The sequence below is a fragment of the Histoplasma capsulatum genome (genome assembly GCF_000150115.1).
Source record: "Histoplasma capsulatum G186AR genomic scaffold supercont2.6, whole genome shotgun sequence".
In the NCBI taxonomy this organism is placed as follows: Eukaryota; Fungi; Ascomycota; class Eurotiomycetes; order Onygenales; family Ajellomycetaceae; genus Histoplasma; species Histoplasma capsulatum.
In genome coordinates, this window is record NW_025544806.1 from 723077 (window position 1) to 739066 (window position 15990).

Here is a 15990-nt window from a genome sequence, read left to right on the forward strand (position 1 = left end):
ACTAGTAAGAAGGAGGCCGCAACAGAATGCGTTCAATGCCCCACCAGCAAACATGGCTGCGGAGTTGAGGCGCGTCTCGGAACCCCTGTTTTTCCATTCCGTAGATTTTTTTAAACTCCAGGGTAGATGGATTGATACATCTCCATGCTTTGCCGTTCGGGCTTGCAACAGCAATTATTTGAGTATTATTGTTAGGAAAACGCAAATCCCACTTCTGGCGGGTTGCCTATCTTTCGCATTTCGAGCATGCAAGTATGGCGGACGCCGACGCCAAAAGGCCAATACCTCCTTGGTGCCTTCAAACCTGTAGTTTTGACGTTGGGCCGGACTTTCAACACAACTTCTGCATGGCAAAGGTCAAAAAATAAAGCCAAAAAACAAGAAACGGCATCAAGGTCGCAGGCTATAGAACCCACAATCACTGGTTCGACGGTGTCAGAAAAAGTACGGGTTTACTTCAAACGAAAACCATTACTAAACCCCGGCTAACACTTCTTTCCATCTAGCAGACGCAAACGAGACTCCCACCGCACATTCGGGGACGGAATGCAAGGCGCTCAGCGACGGCAAAAGCTGGGAACTTGGCATCGGTGGTTCTAACCGCTGCGTCTGCGGTTCGGCTTGGGTTCGAACGACAAGGTCACGTCCCGATTCGGTGGGCGAAATTTGAGGAATTCGTAACACGGGCTGTTAAGGATGAAAATCTGTCTCATCTGAACGCAGAGGACTCGGAGGCCATCAACTTCAGAACAAGACTTGAACGAGCTTTCATCGATTCAGGGGCGGCAGAATTGACCAAAACGCTGAAACGAGAGTTCAAAATTTACAACTATGATGTCACATTCTCTTCAAACCTCAATGCACAGAGGGCGTTAGCAGACCTGCGCAATCCAACAGAATGGTACCCAGCTGCTCGCAGCCTGCATCGCACTATCCATCTTCACGTCGGCCCGACCAACTCGGGCAAAACCTATCGTGCATTAAAACGACTCGAAACGGCCAAGACTGGATTTTATGCCGGGCCCCTGAGGCTTCTCGCTCATGAAATCTATACTCGTCTCAATGCAAAAGGGATACCATGTGGCCTCGTAACTGGTGATGAGGTTAGGATCTCACAGGATCAAGTTCCGGGAATATTCAGCAATACCGTCGAAATGGTTCCTTTAGGGCAAGATGTTGAAGTCGGGGTTATTGACGAAATCCAAATGATTGCGGACCCTCATAGAGGTTGGGCTTGGACACGGGCATTGCTAGGCGCGCGGGCCCACGAGCTGCATCTTTGTGGAGAAGAAAGGGTTGTACCACTGATTCGCGATTTAGCTGGCTTGATGGGGGATAAGCTTGAGATTCATCACTACGAGCGGCTCAACCCATTGAAAGCCATGAATAGAAGTCTGAAGGGGAACTTATCAAATCTTCAAAAAGGGGATTGCGTCGTTGCGTTTTCCCGTATCGGCATTCATGGCTTGAAACAAGATATCGAAAAGGCAACTGGGCGGAGGGCTGCCATTGTTTACGGCAGCTTACCCGCGGAAATTCGGTCACAGCAAGCAGACTTATTTAACGATCCGAACAACGACTACGATTTTCTTGTTGCCAGTGATGCTATTGGCATGGGCCTTAACTTGTAAATACCCTTTTCTTTCATTTTGATTTTTTTGACTGTTTACTCACATTCTATTAAGGAGCTGCAAACGAATTATTTTCGAGTCGGTGGTACGAAAATTACCAACAGGGTTGACTCGGCTTTCCGTATCGCAGGTTAAACAAATTGGAGGTCGTGCCGGTCGATATCGTTCAGCAACAGATTCGAGGAACGTAAAAGGGTCCAGAGTAGCCGACTCAGCCAAGAACGCAGAGACAAATGTTGGATTTGTGACCTCCCTCGAAGATGTGGACCTCCCTTACATTCGGAAAGCCTTGAACACCGAACCAGAGCCAATCCTATCCGCTGGGTTGTTACCTCCAGATTATATTATTAAAGGCTTTTCAGAGCACTTCCCGGCTAACACTCCCTTCGCATATATCCTACAACGCTTGCACAACATAGCGCAAGTGGATCCCAACTTTTTCCTTAACGATTGCCAAAGCCATGCTGAGGCTGCAGAAGCAATTGACAGCGTAAAAGGGCTTAGCATGGATGACAAACTCGTTTTTCTCTCGGCGCCAACTCACATGAGAGATCCTCAGATGAGTACTATTTTCAAGGAATTTGTGCGCTGTGTGGCGGAGAATAGGAGCGGCGACCTTCTCGAAATTGGCGACTTGCCCATTGATATTCTTGATAAACCAGTTTCAGGCGACAAAAGCTATCTCGCCACTCTTGAAACCCTACATCGATCCCTAGTCCTCTACCTTTGGTTAAGCTACAGATGCGGAGGCGTTTTTACCAACCGAGCGCTTGCTACCCATGTCAAAGCGTTAACTGAAATAAAAATGGATAGAGCCTTGACTGAATTTTCGGCAAATCGACAACTACGGAAAGCTACTTCGCTTAGGAGACTATATGCTTTGAAACTTCAGACGGAAATGCGGGAAAAAGCATTTGCTGATGAATCTGAAGGCGTGGATATCGATCTCGAAAACATTCCGGCAGCAGAAGTGTGGGATGATATGCCCAAACAGAAAGAATTATTGGGAGCTTCGTCTGCGATTTCCTAGAAACGAATACGGGTAGTTCGCAGGCTGGATATCGTATTTATCCTATTCCCAACTGCCCTCGCTCTTTTGCCCGTTTGCGGATCGACCTCCAAATGCAAGGGTCCACCCTCAAAGATGCCAGTTTTCAGGACCAGCAAAACGCAGCGACATTGAATCTTAACAATTCAGCCTTCTAGATACCTTACCTTGGTCGCTCCGCCAACATTTGCAGATACATACATGCAATAACGTTATAAAAGCCACATGATTCAACTCGGTAGAGTCCCACCCCATCGGCAATTATTGCTCTGAGGAACTATCCCATTTCATATCCATATCACGACAGGACTCACTTTCAATCTCGTTCTACGATTTGTGATCCCTGAATACCGTCCGGGCAACCCCTTCCCATCTCCAAACAACAAAATGACATGCCTTAACGATATCCCCTGCTTCTCCTTAGCGATCCACCAAACCACTGCTATAGAATTTCTGCAAAATTTTCCTATTGTTCCCTTCGTCATTTTTTTAACACTGATAGATATCTTATTTTCCCTGTCTTCTGCTTATTGGCGCACTGTTGCATTACCATCCATCTGTACAATAATTCTGGGATTCATTTTTGGGAGTTCTGCGACACTCCACATTCGCGATCGGAAAGGCCAGTTTCACATATTGCATATGATAGTGTATGGAATTTTTTTCACTTTCACATAGTTAATTGCCGGACGACATGTATACCCAAGTCAGAATTGAAATTATGGAGTTTGAAAGTTGACACTTGCTTTCAATCCTGCATAGCCCTCCTTCCTCCTATAGATTGAAATTCCACCTCATGTAGCAAAACTCCACGTTACAAATTCGCTGGGCAGAATATTTAATAAACCGAATGAAGTTTTCATCAGGTATATGAGCTGTGGCATGCACAGTACATAGCACATCTCAAAAGAAATGAACTTAGCGCTTTAGGTGGCAATAAAACTAAGAATCGGAGATCGCAACAACAATGTTCCGCCGCAATCGACTTTACGGGGCTAGAAAAGAGCAGCAAGGTAGTGATTTCTACCCGCTTTCTACTCTGCTCAAAGACATTTTGAATCAAAACCTCTTGAGTCCTTGCGTCAGCATGGATGATCTTGAGTCCTTGGAGCTCTTTTCCCTTGTCTCAAAAGTCACCACTGAGCTCCAAAACCATCTCGGAGTTAACGACAAAACCCTCGCCGAGTTCGTGATCGACCAACATTTGAAATGCAGTTCGCTTGCAGAATTTAGAAGTATTCTCGATGACATCGGAGCCGATTTCCCACAGAGCTTGATCGAGAGTATAGATCGCCTGGTGTTGACGCTACACCCAAAGTTCAAGGGTAAAAAGGAGTCCGCAAAGGGCACCGGACAGAATGGAAACAGTGAAGGGTTGGACGAAGTTGAAAAGAAAGCGCGTGTCTTCAAAGGTCTAGCGGTCCCTGATAAAGTGCCGCAGTGGGAGGATGATGGAGGTGATGCCGCTACACCTGTGGAACCCTCTTCGACGCATGATGCGACTGCGGGCGCTATGGATGATACTTTTGCGATGTTGGAAGGTTTGGCGGGGAAAGCAAGAGAGCGTAAAAGCGCAGTGAATACCAGGAAGAGAAGCAGGAGCCCCGGTGGTGACGAATACGATGGGGACATATCGTGGAGGGACAGGTACCGGTCGAGGTCTAGATCACAGAGCGCAGAAAGGACACGGCGAAAACAGGAGGGTCTGGATGAATTTGGCAGAACTTCGAAACACAGGGCTAGAGACGACAGATACAATAATGGTTTTGGCGAAAACAGAAGACGGCGGGATCACGATGATGAGGAATTCTTCAAACGGCCTCCGACCCCTGAACTCGATGACCAACCTATTCTCTTCAAGATCTACGATGGGAGGGTCACAGGGATAAAGGACTTCGGTGCATTTGTGAACCTCTTGGGCGTCAAGGGGAAAGTTGATGGACTTGTACACGTATCTGCTATGCAAGCCGGTGCACGAGTTAACCACCCATCTGACCTTGTCTCCAAGGGCCAACCCGTTAAGGTGAAGGTTATCACTATACAGGGGAGCCGGATAGGATTATCTATGAAGGAGGTTGATCAAGGTACTGGTCGCGATCTCGCGCCACAAAAACGCCTTGCTTCCGGTGCCAATATGGAACGACTCAATGGAACTGGTTCAGACGACCGGTACGGGAATCTGAGCACCCCTGTTCCCATCATCGAGGATGATGATGGCAGACCATTGAAAAACCGAAAGCGCTTAAATTCTCCGGAAAGATGGGAGATAAAGCAATTAATTGCGTCTGGTGCCGTTTCCGCTGCCGATTACCCAGATATCGACGAAGAATACCATGCCACCCTTACCGGAGAAGGGGATTTCGAGGAGGAAGAGGATGTTGATATTGAAGTTAGAGACGAAGAACCTCCGTTCCTAGCTGGCCAAACGAAACAATCCCTTGAACTCTCCCCGATTCGTGTCGTTAAGGCTCCAGATGGCTCACTTAACCGCGCTGCTATGGCCGGTACAAATTTGGCCAAGGAGAGAAGAGAGTTACGCCAACAAGAGGCTCAGGACAAGGCTGCTGAGCAGGCTGCCGGAGTTGACCTCAATGCTCAGTGGCATGATCCTATGGTAGCACCGGAAGAAAGGAAGTTCGCTGCAGATCTGCGGAATGCCCAAGTCACCAAAACAACTGATACATTACCTGAATGGAAAAGAGTAACGCAGAGTAAAGACCAGTCTTATGGGAAGAGGACAAACATGACGATGAAACAACAACGTGAAAGTCTTCCTGTTTTCAAATTCCGCAAACAGTTACTAGAGGCCGTGACGGAAAATCAGCTCCTAATCGTTGTTGGCGATACTGGGTCTGGTAAAACTACGCAGCTAACACAATATCTTGCCGAGGGCGGATTTGCAAATAACGGCATCATTGGCTGTACTCAACCCCGACGTGTAGCCGCAGTGTCCGTCGCGAAACGTGTATCTGAGGAAGTCGGTTGTCGGTTAGGTGCAGAAGTTGGATACACCATCCGATTTGAAGACTGCACTAGCCCCGAGACAAAGATCAAATATATGACAGATGGTATCCTCCAGAGAGAGATTCTTCTTGACCCTGACTTGAAGAAATATTCTGTTATCATGCTTGACGAGGCTCACGAGCGAACCATCAGTACTGATGTTCTTTTCGGCCTTCTCAAAAAGACCATTCAACGACGACCTGACTTGAAGATCATCGTTACTTCAGCAACCCTAGACGCCGATAAATTCTCGGAATATTTCAACATGTGTCCCATCTTCTCGATTCCGGGACGAACCTACCCTGTGGAAATCATGTACTCGAGAGAACCAGAATCGGACTATTTGGATGCGGCTTTAGTCACAGTTATGCAGATACACTTGACGGAACCCGCTGGAGACATTTTATTATTCTTAACTGGTCAAGAAGAGATCGATACTGCCTGCGAAATCTTATATGAACGAATGAAAGCGCTAGGGCCTAGTGTTCCCGAATTGATCATTTTGCCTGTCTACTCGGCTCTTCCTAGTGAGATGCAGAGTAGGATTTTCGAGCCTGCGCCTCCTGGAAGTCGAAAGGTTGTCATCGCCACAAATATCGCGGAAACATCAATTACAATAGACCAAATATACTATGTAGTTGACCCGGGATTTGTAAAGCAAAATGCCTACGACCCAAAACTTGGAATGGATTCCCTCGTTGTTACACCTATATCGCAGGCGCAGGCGAAGCAGCGATCTGGACGGGCCGGAAGAACGGGGCCAGGTAAATGTTTCCGTTTATATACCGAAGCAGCGTATCAATCAGAAATGCTTCCAACTACTATTCCCGAAATCCAGCGCCAAAATCTCTCACATACAATTCTTATGTTGAAAGCCATGGGCATCAACGACCTTCTTCACTTCGACTTCATGGACCCTCCCCCAACGAACACTATGCTTACTGCACTTGAAGAACTATACGCCCTTTCCGCTCTTGATGACGAAGGCCTTCTAACGCGGCTGGGAAGAAAAATGGCTGACTTCCCGATGGAGCCCGCATTGGCCAAAGTGCTAATCGCCTCCGTCGAGATGGGTTGCTCAGACGAAATGCTCAGCATCGTCGCCATGCTTTCAGTGCACAGCATATTCTATCGGCCCAAGGAAAAGCAGCAACAAGCCGATCAGAAAAAGGCAAAATTTCACGACCCGCATGGCGACCACCTCACCCTTCTAAACGTCTACAACGGATGGAAGAATTCACGTTTCAGCAGCCCTTGGTGTTTTGAGAACTTCATACAGGCACGTCAGATGCGCCGCGTGCAAGATGTGCGCGAGCAACTGGTCACTATCATGGAACGCTATAAACACAAAGTAGTCTCCTGCGGACGGAACACGACCAGAGTCCGACAAGCACTCTGCTCAGGATTCTTCCGGAACGCGGCGCGTAAGGACCCACAGGAAGGCTATAAGACTTTGATCGAAGGAACGCCTGTATACATGCATCCTAGTTCCGCGCTGTTTGGGAAGGCGGCAGAACACGTCATATTCCACACTTTGGTCCTTACCACGAAGGAATATATGCATTGTACTACCAGCATAGAACCAAAGGTATGTATATCCTTTCCCTGTTTTTATTCCTGATATATTCTCTGCTATGCTTGGTCATAAACGAAGCAAAATAGAACACTTGTCTAACGCATTTCTACGAAAACAGTGGCTCGTCGAAGCGGCGCCCACATTCTTCAAAGTCGCGCCAACCAACCGTCTCTCGAAACGGAAGAAAGCAGAACGGATCCAGCCTCTTCACAACCGATTCGCAGGCGATGATGATTGGCGGTTATCAGCGCAAAGACGTCAAGGAAGGGGTGGTGGTGGTGGAACCTGGGGATGAAAGAGGCGATATTTTTGTAGCAAACCTCATATCCTTTTCATGGCCCATTGTATGTACAATTATAACTTTTCTCAAAACGCTTCATATACGTGATTGCAATATACACACCCTTTTTCATCGGCGTTGTAACTTAAAAATCAGCGGGCTGGTTGCTGGCGCTGTTGGTTTGTTATTTATCTCTATTTTTACTATAGTATGTGTACTGATTTTCCTTTGAGGTGGTTAAACGGAAAGTTGGTTAACATCTCAGATGACGGTTTTTAATAAAAAGTGGGTATCCTTCTGCTTCTTCGTCAAGCTACCGTCGGAGAATAGAAGGATGTTTAGCCCACTGGGATAGATCGCATCTCACTTGGATAAAGGCCAGTAAGGAATTCACGTATATTTATCAATTTACCTAACCTACCCATATTACAGCCTAGCGATCACGTATAAATATATGTAGATATATATATAGGTAAGAGAAGGAGAGAGTGAGGGCATAAAGAAACAAACCTAGAAAAACGTAAACGACAGATGAAGCAAAAGAAGTGGAAGCGAAAATAGCAGATACCAACGGCAAGAGAAAGAGAAATAGAACAGGAAAGGAAGGAAAGCTGACCAGGATATGCGCAAATACTGGTTCTCTCACTCTTTTTTTCTTTTATTCAAAAAAAAAGAGAGAGAGGAAAAAGAAAGGCCATACATGATAATAAAATGGACAAGTGCCGAACACGCACGTAAGAAAGCACCAACGTAAGTGGCAAACTGTCAACAAGTCCCATTTGACCCAACGCCCAAAAGAACAAGATGAAAAGAAAAGAAGCAAAAAGTACCACAAAAACATAAAGATCGCGAATATAGGTAGGTCTGGTAGAAAGATAAACTACTATATGTATTCAACAAGAGCTGGCTGCGCTAGTTGGATTAACCTACTGTGAAGGTAACATTTGAATTCTCTCCACATCAGGCCTAGTCCTGCAAAACAGGTCTTATGATCATCAATGCTGGAGGAGGATAAGTGAGAACGTCCTCTTTCTCGAGCAATTCACGATAAGAACCTTTAGCGGTATGGACCCATCATTCCTGCTCCATTCCTAGTAACCGTGCTTCCGTCTCCATTTAGCGGGCCAAGCATGTCAAATAACTGCCTTGATGACGACTGAGGCGGGCCCTGAGGAAGGAGGCCGCCATACTGGGCAGCATTTCCATGAGACATACTCATCATACCATCTGGTGTGTGAGGCATTGGTGGGAAAGCAGCCGGTGGCGGGGCATTTGAATTCATGTAACCAGGAGGAGGCATCATGCCGGGGGGAGGAGCAAATGGCGGTGGACCACCTCCTATCGCATTTCGTTGATAAGCCTGACGGTCATTTGGTGGTGGCATTGTGGCATGAAGGGGTAAGGGAGGTGCGGCTGGGAAATTTGGATGCATATTTCGGTTTGGCGGCTGTGCAAGCCCGGGTGGTAGCATGAATTGGTTGGGACCAGGTGGCTGCGGTTGTTGGTTAGGCCACCCAGGAGGTGTGACTCGCTCAAATCCCGGAGGGCGTTGCAGTGCCATTGGGGGCTGTCTAGGTGGACGAACGCCAGGGGCCGGATTAGGGGTCTGGTTACCCTGTGATGGTGGGAAACCCATATCATCTATATAACCCATAACGATACCGTTAGTGGTTCTGCGGCGAAGATGGTCTCGTGGATCCTGAGGTTCCGGTCTCCTGATATTTGCAATTGCTGGATCATCAAGGAAAACGGGGGATTTCTGTTTCTCCAACACTTGAACTCTAGCATGCATGTCTTGCACATTCATCGATCCAGTAGTTTGCAACGAAGCGCCCGGAGGTGGGGGGTTGTTTTGATGGTTCGAAGAGGAAATTTTGGACTGCTGCATAAGCCGAAGCAGGAACTCCGTATCGAGATTCGGCCCAGGTGGATTTTTTGGTTTTTGGACAAACAGTGCTTCTAGCCCTGGGGGAGGGCGGTCTCGAGGAGAGTTCAATGAAGCATACTCTTGTTGGAGAAAAGATTCTCGTACGGGGGACGACATAGTTGTTGGTGATCTAACATGATCAGGCTGTGGTAGCGGGGCCTCAGATTGCTCTTGTTGCCTCGACCCCTCAACCTGAGGGCTTGCCTTCATAGATTTGTTTCCTCCAAGCATTGCTAATATTCGTTGGAAACCTTCTTGATCTGCATCGGTAGACGCCGGACGGACTTGTTCGGTGTGGATTATGGTTTGAGGCTCCGGCTCCCGATTCGCAGTTTCGGAGGGTGGGTTGAAAATTCCCGCAAATCGCGAAGCCTTCGTCACCTTTGCTGGAAGTGACTCGATATTCGTATTTCCATCCGCAATAATCTCGGGAGTATGGTCGCGGATTTGTTTGTTCTCGCTCCACAGGCCAAAGAACTTGTCTAAACCCGGATCCATAAGGGAAGGATCTAGAGTACCAAATATTTCGCCATCAAGCCGTTTAGATGACTCCCTTGGTTTGGATTCCGTATTCATCTGTTCTGAGGACACCTCCTTCTTATCTTCTTGGGACGCCTGCACAGAACCTGCTTTCATGCGCTCTTTCCAGCGTTGAAAGTCTGCCTGAGTATGTGTTTCTTTGGGCCCGTCTCGATCCGTAGAGTCCAGCCATTCTGGTTCCTGTTCATGTTTCGCAGATCGATTCCAGTCCCTGTCCCCGCCATGAGGACCACGACGCCATTCACGATGTCTAACCGGTGTTTTCTCTGCCTCACCATCCACTGAATCCTTCGTCTCGCCGTCTCGGAACCAATTATCATGTTTGCCTCTGCCCTGGCCGTCTCTTCGGGGTGGATATCGGCCTGATTCCTTATCTCGTGGAGCCCGATCATTGCCACCTTCCGGGTGTTCACGATGATCGCGCATCTCCCACCGCTCTGAATCCCCATTCCGCCTGGGTCTTCGTTCAGATTCTTCCGTACCAAATGTTCGGCGGGTTCTTCCACCAGGCCAGTCCTCCCTATCGTCTCGGCCAGCGCGGCGGCCATTTGTCAAGCCTGATTTAGTATCCCTCCGGTCACTGTCTCGATCTCCAACGTCTCTATCTTTGAAAAATTTGTCACGAAAATTGTACCGATCTTGTTTCTGGTCGTCAGTCTCGTTTATTTTTGTAGAGGATCGATCAGTCGTATCGTTAGACTTGCCGAGTCCACGCGACGCGGATGCAAATGAAGTCCTGGGGGGACCCAAAACAATGTCTTCTACAACGAAGAGAAAATTAAAGTCAGCAGAAAATCTTACATTGAATATCGCGTCGATTTAAAACCTATCCAATACTTACCCGAAGTCGAGCCACGTGAAATATGGCGGCTCTCGAAAAGGCTCGACCTCCTGTTCGCAGTATCTTGTTGAGTACTTTGCTCTCGACTATTAGAAGCCTTCTTTTGTAGGGGTGGGTCTGGAGGTGGCCTACAGCAACGACATTGTTAGCAGCACATACCTAACTGAACACAGCTGTGATTAAAGTGATCAGACGTACCCCATCCATTCTTCTATAGGAGGTAAGTTATCCGGTTTAACAACTAGAGGAGAATCGCGTAGCTGTAACAGCTCCGAAGGCTGGTACCGTCGGGCCATGGGAGAAAGTGTCGCGGGTTAGGAAGGGAGAGGCTCTCATGACCCCGAGGAGGGGAATATGAGGGGGTTACGGTGGCTGAAATCAAAAGGAAATGCAGGATATGGAAATTATGTAGTTTCCTATATGAGGCAATGGATACAAAATGGATATCGGGGTTGTTGAGCAGCGGAGCGGTCTTGAGGTCTGAGCAGGAGCTGAGAAGTGAGGTCAAAGTGCAACTGAACCTGGAGGAAGTCAAAAACCCCAAGATCGGTCGGGTTGGGGGCAAAGGGGCGCTAACAGGATGTTGATAGGATGTCGACTCTAATAACAAAAGCTGTAGGTATCTGAGAAAGAGGTATCCGAACCAGTGTGCCTGTTTAAAGTGTGTAGACGGGGGTTTTGTACGTTGGTTGGGATCAGAATTGCGTGGATGCAAGTTGAAGGTTGATGTTGAGATTTTTTTGGTCTGACCCAAAGCGGCAAGTCCTGTTTATCAATTCACAGAGAGCTTCTCTCCCGGCAAAATTTGAGTGAGTAAAGATGAAGCCCAGCACAACATGGAGTATATATATATATATATATATACTGTTAAATACAGTTGTATGCCGATTTATATGAGAACGAGTACGAAATGGTGTAATTGAATGTTTGAAGTGTGTCTGAATCAGTTACAGCAAGAGGAAATTTGTAAACAATGTGCCTCAACTACGAATATGCTAGACCAGGACCTCCGAAAAATATACAAATATACAAATGCAAGGACTGCCACTGCTAAAATAGTTTATTCGTCTTATTAAAAGCCGAAAAAACATTGATCCGCTGGTGGCTATACTGTTCAATTGTTCTCCGCAGACATCTGAGCTATCACCAGTGGCAAAGACGATCCACTCCATCGATCAAGCCACTCATGATCACACTTCTCGTACAACTCATTGGCAATTTCCCGGAGAATATCGCTCTGGCCATCGTGCGCCGATACTTGGCCTTGGATCCAGCTAAGTGCCCCATTTCGCGTTAATAGGATAGTGCTCCCATCCACCTGACTTCCTCTGAAGATGAGATGTAGTATCATCCTTCGCAAGGAATCAGGCAAAGTCGGGGAGTTGTAGAGTGAAAGGACTCGTTCGAAGACATTAGCACGTCGGTAGATGTCCATGTCCTGAAATTTATCGGGTCAACATATGTTTGAACAGGATGGATTAGAAGCGAATGAAACATCTCATACCTTCTTGGTACGCAGTCCATTAATGAACAAGCCTAGCAACCATCCTACCTCCTCGTGATAGCTGTCATCGTACTCTGACTCATGCAATAAAATCTTATCTATCCAGTAAGATGGAATCTTGACAACCTCCCATCGTGGCCCCTTGTTCAAGAACTTGTTCACCTTGCCGTAGAGGGTGTGAAGCGGGTTTGTGAGGACCATCAGTATCCGAGCAGCAAGCTCACCAGCAATATACGGGAGCGGTGCCTCTAGCCCAACGTCTTTAGCAGTTTCCAAAATTTCTCCGGCAAGAATGTAGATAGATTGGCTCTCCTCATATGTCGATTCCTAAAGGCCTTGTTAAAATCCGAAAGATAGTTTTCTTAGCACGCGAGGTGGGAATCCTTACACGAATTTTGACCATAAAACGAGGTATTGCTGCGCCTGCCTGCCTCCGGATTTCTTCATACTCTGAACACAGACAAAACATCAAGTCGCCAATATGGCCTTTCTCCAGCGCAAGCTCAATTTCTTCTCTTTCCCACCGATTCAGGACTGGATGTGATTCGCTCTCAACAGGAAGCTCCCCAAATATGTCAGTCAGATTGACGCGGGGTCTCTGAACTTGAGATTCGAATGTGGGAGAAACAACTGTAGTACTCAGTTTACGGTCATTTCCATCCTTGTCGACTGCTAATTTGGCGTGTTTAAATGCGCTTTTCAAAGCTGACCGCGCTTTTCTATTCTCCGTACTATCGATAACCGAATCAAGCACCCTCATCAAAGCCCCCTCGTCCTCTCCAGCCACGTGTAATAGTCCAAGAAGCCGGGAGATCCAACTCGATATTGCCGTTTGCTTGTCCGGCTGCCCGCTTTTGATGACGAATGGCCACTGTTCGCTGATAACACTAACAAGAAGACTGAGGTTCTCTTGCCCGCTACTAACCAAGGATTCGGCGAGATCTAGGTAGAAAACAGGCTTCTTGATCAATCTTGTAATACAGTTGTCTAGAAACGACAGTTCTGTTATAAGAGCAGCCCTATCGGATACGCCAATACTCAATAGAAGTGCGTTAAAAGAAGCTGGGCCTAAAATAACAGAGTTCTGGATTAATACATCTTGGATCAGGATTTTTACGTCCTGGATGGGAGCTTGAATAGTGGTCATTTCGGTAAGCACTCGCAAAACAGAGACAAAGGCAGAAAATTGGAGCGATTCTGTGTAAATCCAATTAGTTTACCTATTTGAAGAATATTAATCTTGTGGAATATATAATCTGTCTTACCTGGTTTCTGCCACCAACGCATCATGGGCAATTCCTGAGCAATAAGCAACAAGCTCTGTAACTGGCTGAATAACAGTTCTTTATCGTCGGGCTCAGATTGGCCGTCATTTAGCTGTTTCAAAACTTCCACCAGGATCAACGAAATATCAAATTTCTCTTCCAGAGCAACGGTGGGAATGACTCGATAAAACATGGAGAGCAGTTCAAGCACTGCATGTTGCTGCGGGAGGTTATCCTTTGCAGTGTTTCGGAAGAGTAGTATGACGTCCTTTATCGAAGGGGATCTTCGGCAAAACTCCTCAACGAGTTTTGCAGCCGCTTGGGTCCAGAGCTCTTGCCCAGTTTTTCTATCCGCATTAAACATCCGAAGAACATTTTGTAGCTTTCGTAGAGCCAAAGTGACAGTTCGAACTGCGAATAAAGTAATAATGTCTGTATTTTGATTTAGACACCTTGTCAAGATTTTCTGCGTCAGGGGCCGAGGAAGTATGCTCTCGATCACAACAGTTACGGGCGGCGGCACGAGTACTGGGCTGCCCTTCCATCCGCAATTCGCAGGAATCGGAAGTTTGATTGTCGAGAAAAGAAAAGCAGACTCTCCTAACCAGCTTGGGGTAGGTTTAGGATCAGACGTGAACATTGTCCGTTTTGAGAAGAAATCAAATACTAGCTCGGGCGCAGCTTTGAAGATTTTTAATAGAAGTTCCATTTGCAAAGTATCTGAGTCTGGGCGGAGAAACTGTATCAGTGTCGATAGGTTTCCGTTGCGAATCGGGACTGTAGTTTTATATTGATCAAAGTGGACGGGAGAGTCAAGCCCAAGGGGAATTGCACCAACATCATCAGGTGGTAATACATCAGGATGGCTTCCAGTAGGGTACCATCCCGTTTCGGGAAGCAATACCCCCTTCTCCGAGTTCGTGCAAACAGCTAACAGCAGTTTATGAATTTCCTTTGGCACAGTTTCCTCGTTAAGCACAAGTTCATCGGACTCCTTCTCATATCCATATAGAGTTACGAGTCGCTCAAGATTATGACGGTTTAGGAATCGGCTTTTAGCGTTCCGGGAAAGAGATGCATCGCTAACAATATGCTTGTCAATCGCCCGGATAATGTCGATAACAATGCCTCGAGAATCCTTGCGCACATCTTCCAAGAAAGCACGGATGAGTTTCCCTTGGCTGATGATGTCTTCTTTCGCGGTAGCGTTTTGGAAACTCAAGTTAGCAAGCAAATAACGCTGGGCGTTTCGGCGGAGTGTTGACTTCTGTCGATCATCAGACTCTGGATCTACAGGGGATTTTCGGACACTGAGGAAGATGTCAAGTCGTTTGAACGTGATATCTCGCCGTCCATAAACAAGGCGTGCAACAGCACCCCCATCAAAGCCCACAACCTCCGTAAGAAGTCGTAAGCAAGGAGAAATCAAATGCTCCTTGGTCTTGCTCGCGGTGAATGCGCGGTTAAATAGCTTGAGTTGCTCTTTTTGCAATAAAAACTTGCACAGGACCAATCCGAAATCCCTAAACTCTAACTGGCTAGAAATCGTCTTCAAAAAAAGCGCCAGCACTGATGGGATCAACGAGAGTAGAGGCTCGTGATTATCGCTCTCTGCAAAGCTCCATGTTTGAAGCAAATCATGGAAGCAGCTCGCCTGGGTCTCATCGCCCGTGTTCACAAGCTGGGAATCGCAATAAGTTTTGAGAATGCGAAGCTTTTTCGCCTTTTCGTTCACTTTCTCAGCTTCGTTGATTGAAGCGAGGAAGTCCTTAAAACACCGAACACCTAATTGATAAATCAGGGACTTGTCCGCCGTGGTAAAATACCAGTATAGAAGTGGCAATAGAATGGAAAAGAATCTGCATACCCTGTTTCAATTCCTGGGAAGCACTCTGCTGGAAGGCGAGGAGATTACGCAGTTGTGTGTGGGAAGTGATTGTCACAGATGGCATTTGCGTAGCAGCAGAGTCAACATCGATTTTCCTCCTCTTTGCGCGAGAGGTGTCTTCCTGGAAATGCGCCATCTTCCAGCGCTGATGATTGTTGCTGTTGTTGTCATGAGAAATCTGCTGGATTTTTTGGAGCTTTGGCATAAAATTTCGTTGTGTCCTGTGATTGGTCGCTGGGCAACCCTAAAGATGGACAGCCCGAAAAGGGCAAATCCGATACAGTTCAGGCTCTCCTGTTATTAATTAGCTGTCCGGCAACCCCCCTGGGTCTTACGGGATCAGCCAGGAATAAGTTCCTAAGGATGGAGTTACTTGGCTATAACTATATACATACTATTGCTAGAGAATGTCTTCCAATGAAGGCCCTGTTTTGTAGCTTACGGAACGCCATTCGTTCTCGAAAGATGTTTTTATACAATTTTTCAC

At 47.0% G+C, this 15990-nt stretch overlaps 4 protein-coding genes across 4 annotated transcripts; 2 read left to right on the top strand and 2 right to left on the bottom strand.

Moving 5' to 3' along the window:
- Nucleotides 1–52: 52 nt before the first annotated feature.
- On the top strand, nucleotides 53–2661 carry HCBG_04952 (ATP-dependent RNA helicase SUV3; the record flags this gene model as incomplete). The annotated part of the gene is made up of 3 exons (XM_045432001.1): nucleotides 53–100; nucleotides 507–1627; nucleotides 1686–2661. The coding sequence occupies 3 exons, from the start codon at nucleotides 53–55 to the stop codon at nucleotides 2659–2661; spliced, it is 2145 nt and encodes a 714-aa protein (XP_045287213.1).
- A 985-nt stretch (nucleotides 2662–3646) lies between these two features.
- Nucleotides 3647–7680, top strand: HCBG_04953 (ATP-dependent RNA helicase DHX8; the record flags this gene model as incomplete). The annotated part of the gene is made up of 2 exons (XM_045432002.1): nucleotides 3647–7270; nucleotides 7377–7680. 2 exons carry the CDS (start codon nucleotides 3647–3649, stop codon nucleotides 7551–7553), a joined length of 3801 nt encoding a protein of 1266 aa, XP_045287214.1.
- A 348-nt stretch (nucleotides 7681–8028) lies between these two features.
- On the bottom strand, nucleotides 8029–11142 carry HCBG_04954 (uncharacterized protein; the record flags this gene model as incomplete). The annotated part of the gene is made up of 3 exons (XM_045432003.1): nucleotides 8029–10766; nucleotides 10847–10974; nucleotides 11045–11142. 3 exons carry the CDS (start codon nucleotides 11140–11142, stop codon nucleotides 8596–8598), a joined length of 2397 nt encoding a protein of 798 aa, XP_045287215.1.
- Nucleotides 11143–11960: 818 nt separating this feature from the next.
- Nucleotides 11961–15639, bottom strand: HCBG_04955 (uncharacterized protein; the record flags this gene model as incomplete). The annotated part of the gene is made up of 5 exons (XM_045432004.1): nucleotides 11961–12284; nucleotides 12351–12677; nucleotides 12739–13547; nucleotides 13616–15400; nucleotides 15483–15639. 5 exons carry the CDS (start codon nucleotides 15637–15639, stop codon nucleotides 11961–11963), a joined length of 3402 nt encoding a protein of 1133 aa, XP_045287216.1.
- Nucleotides 15640–15990: the final 351 nt, after the last annotated feature.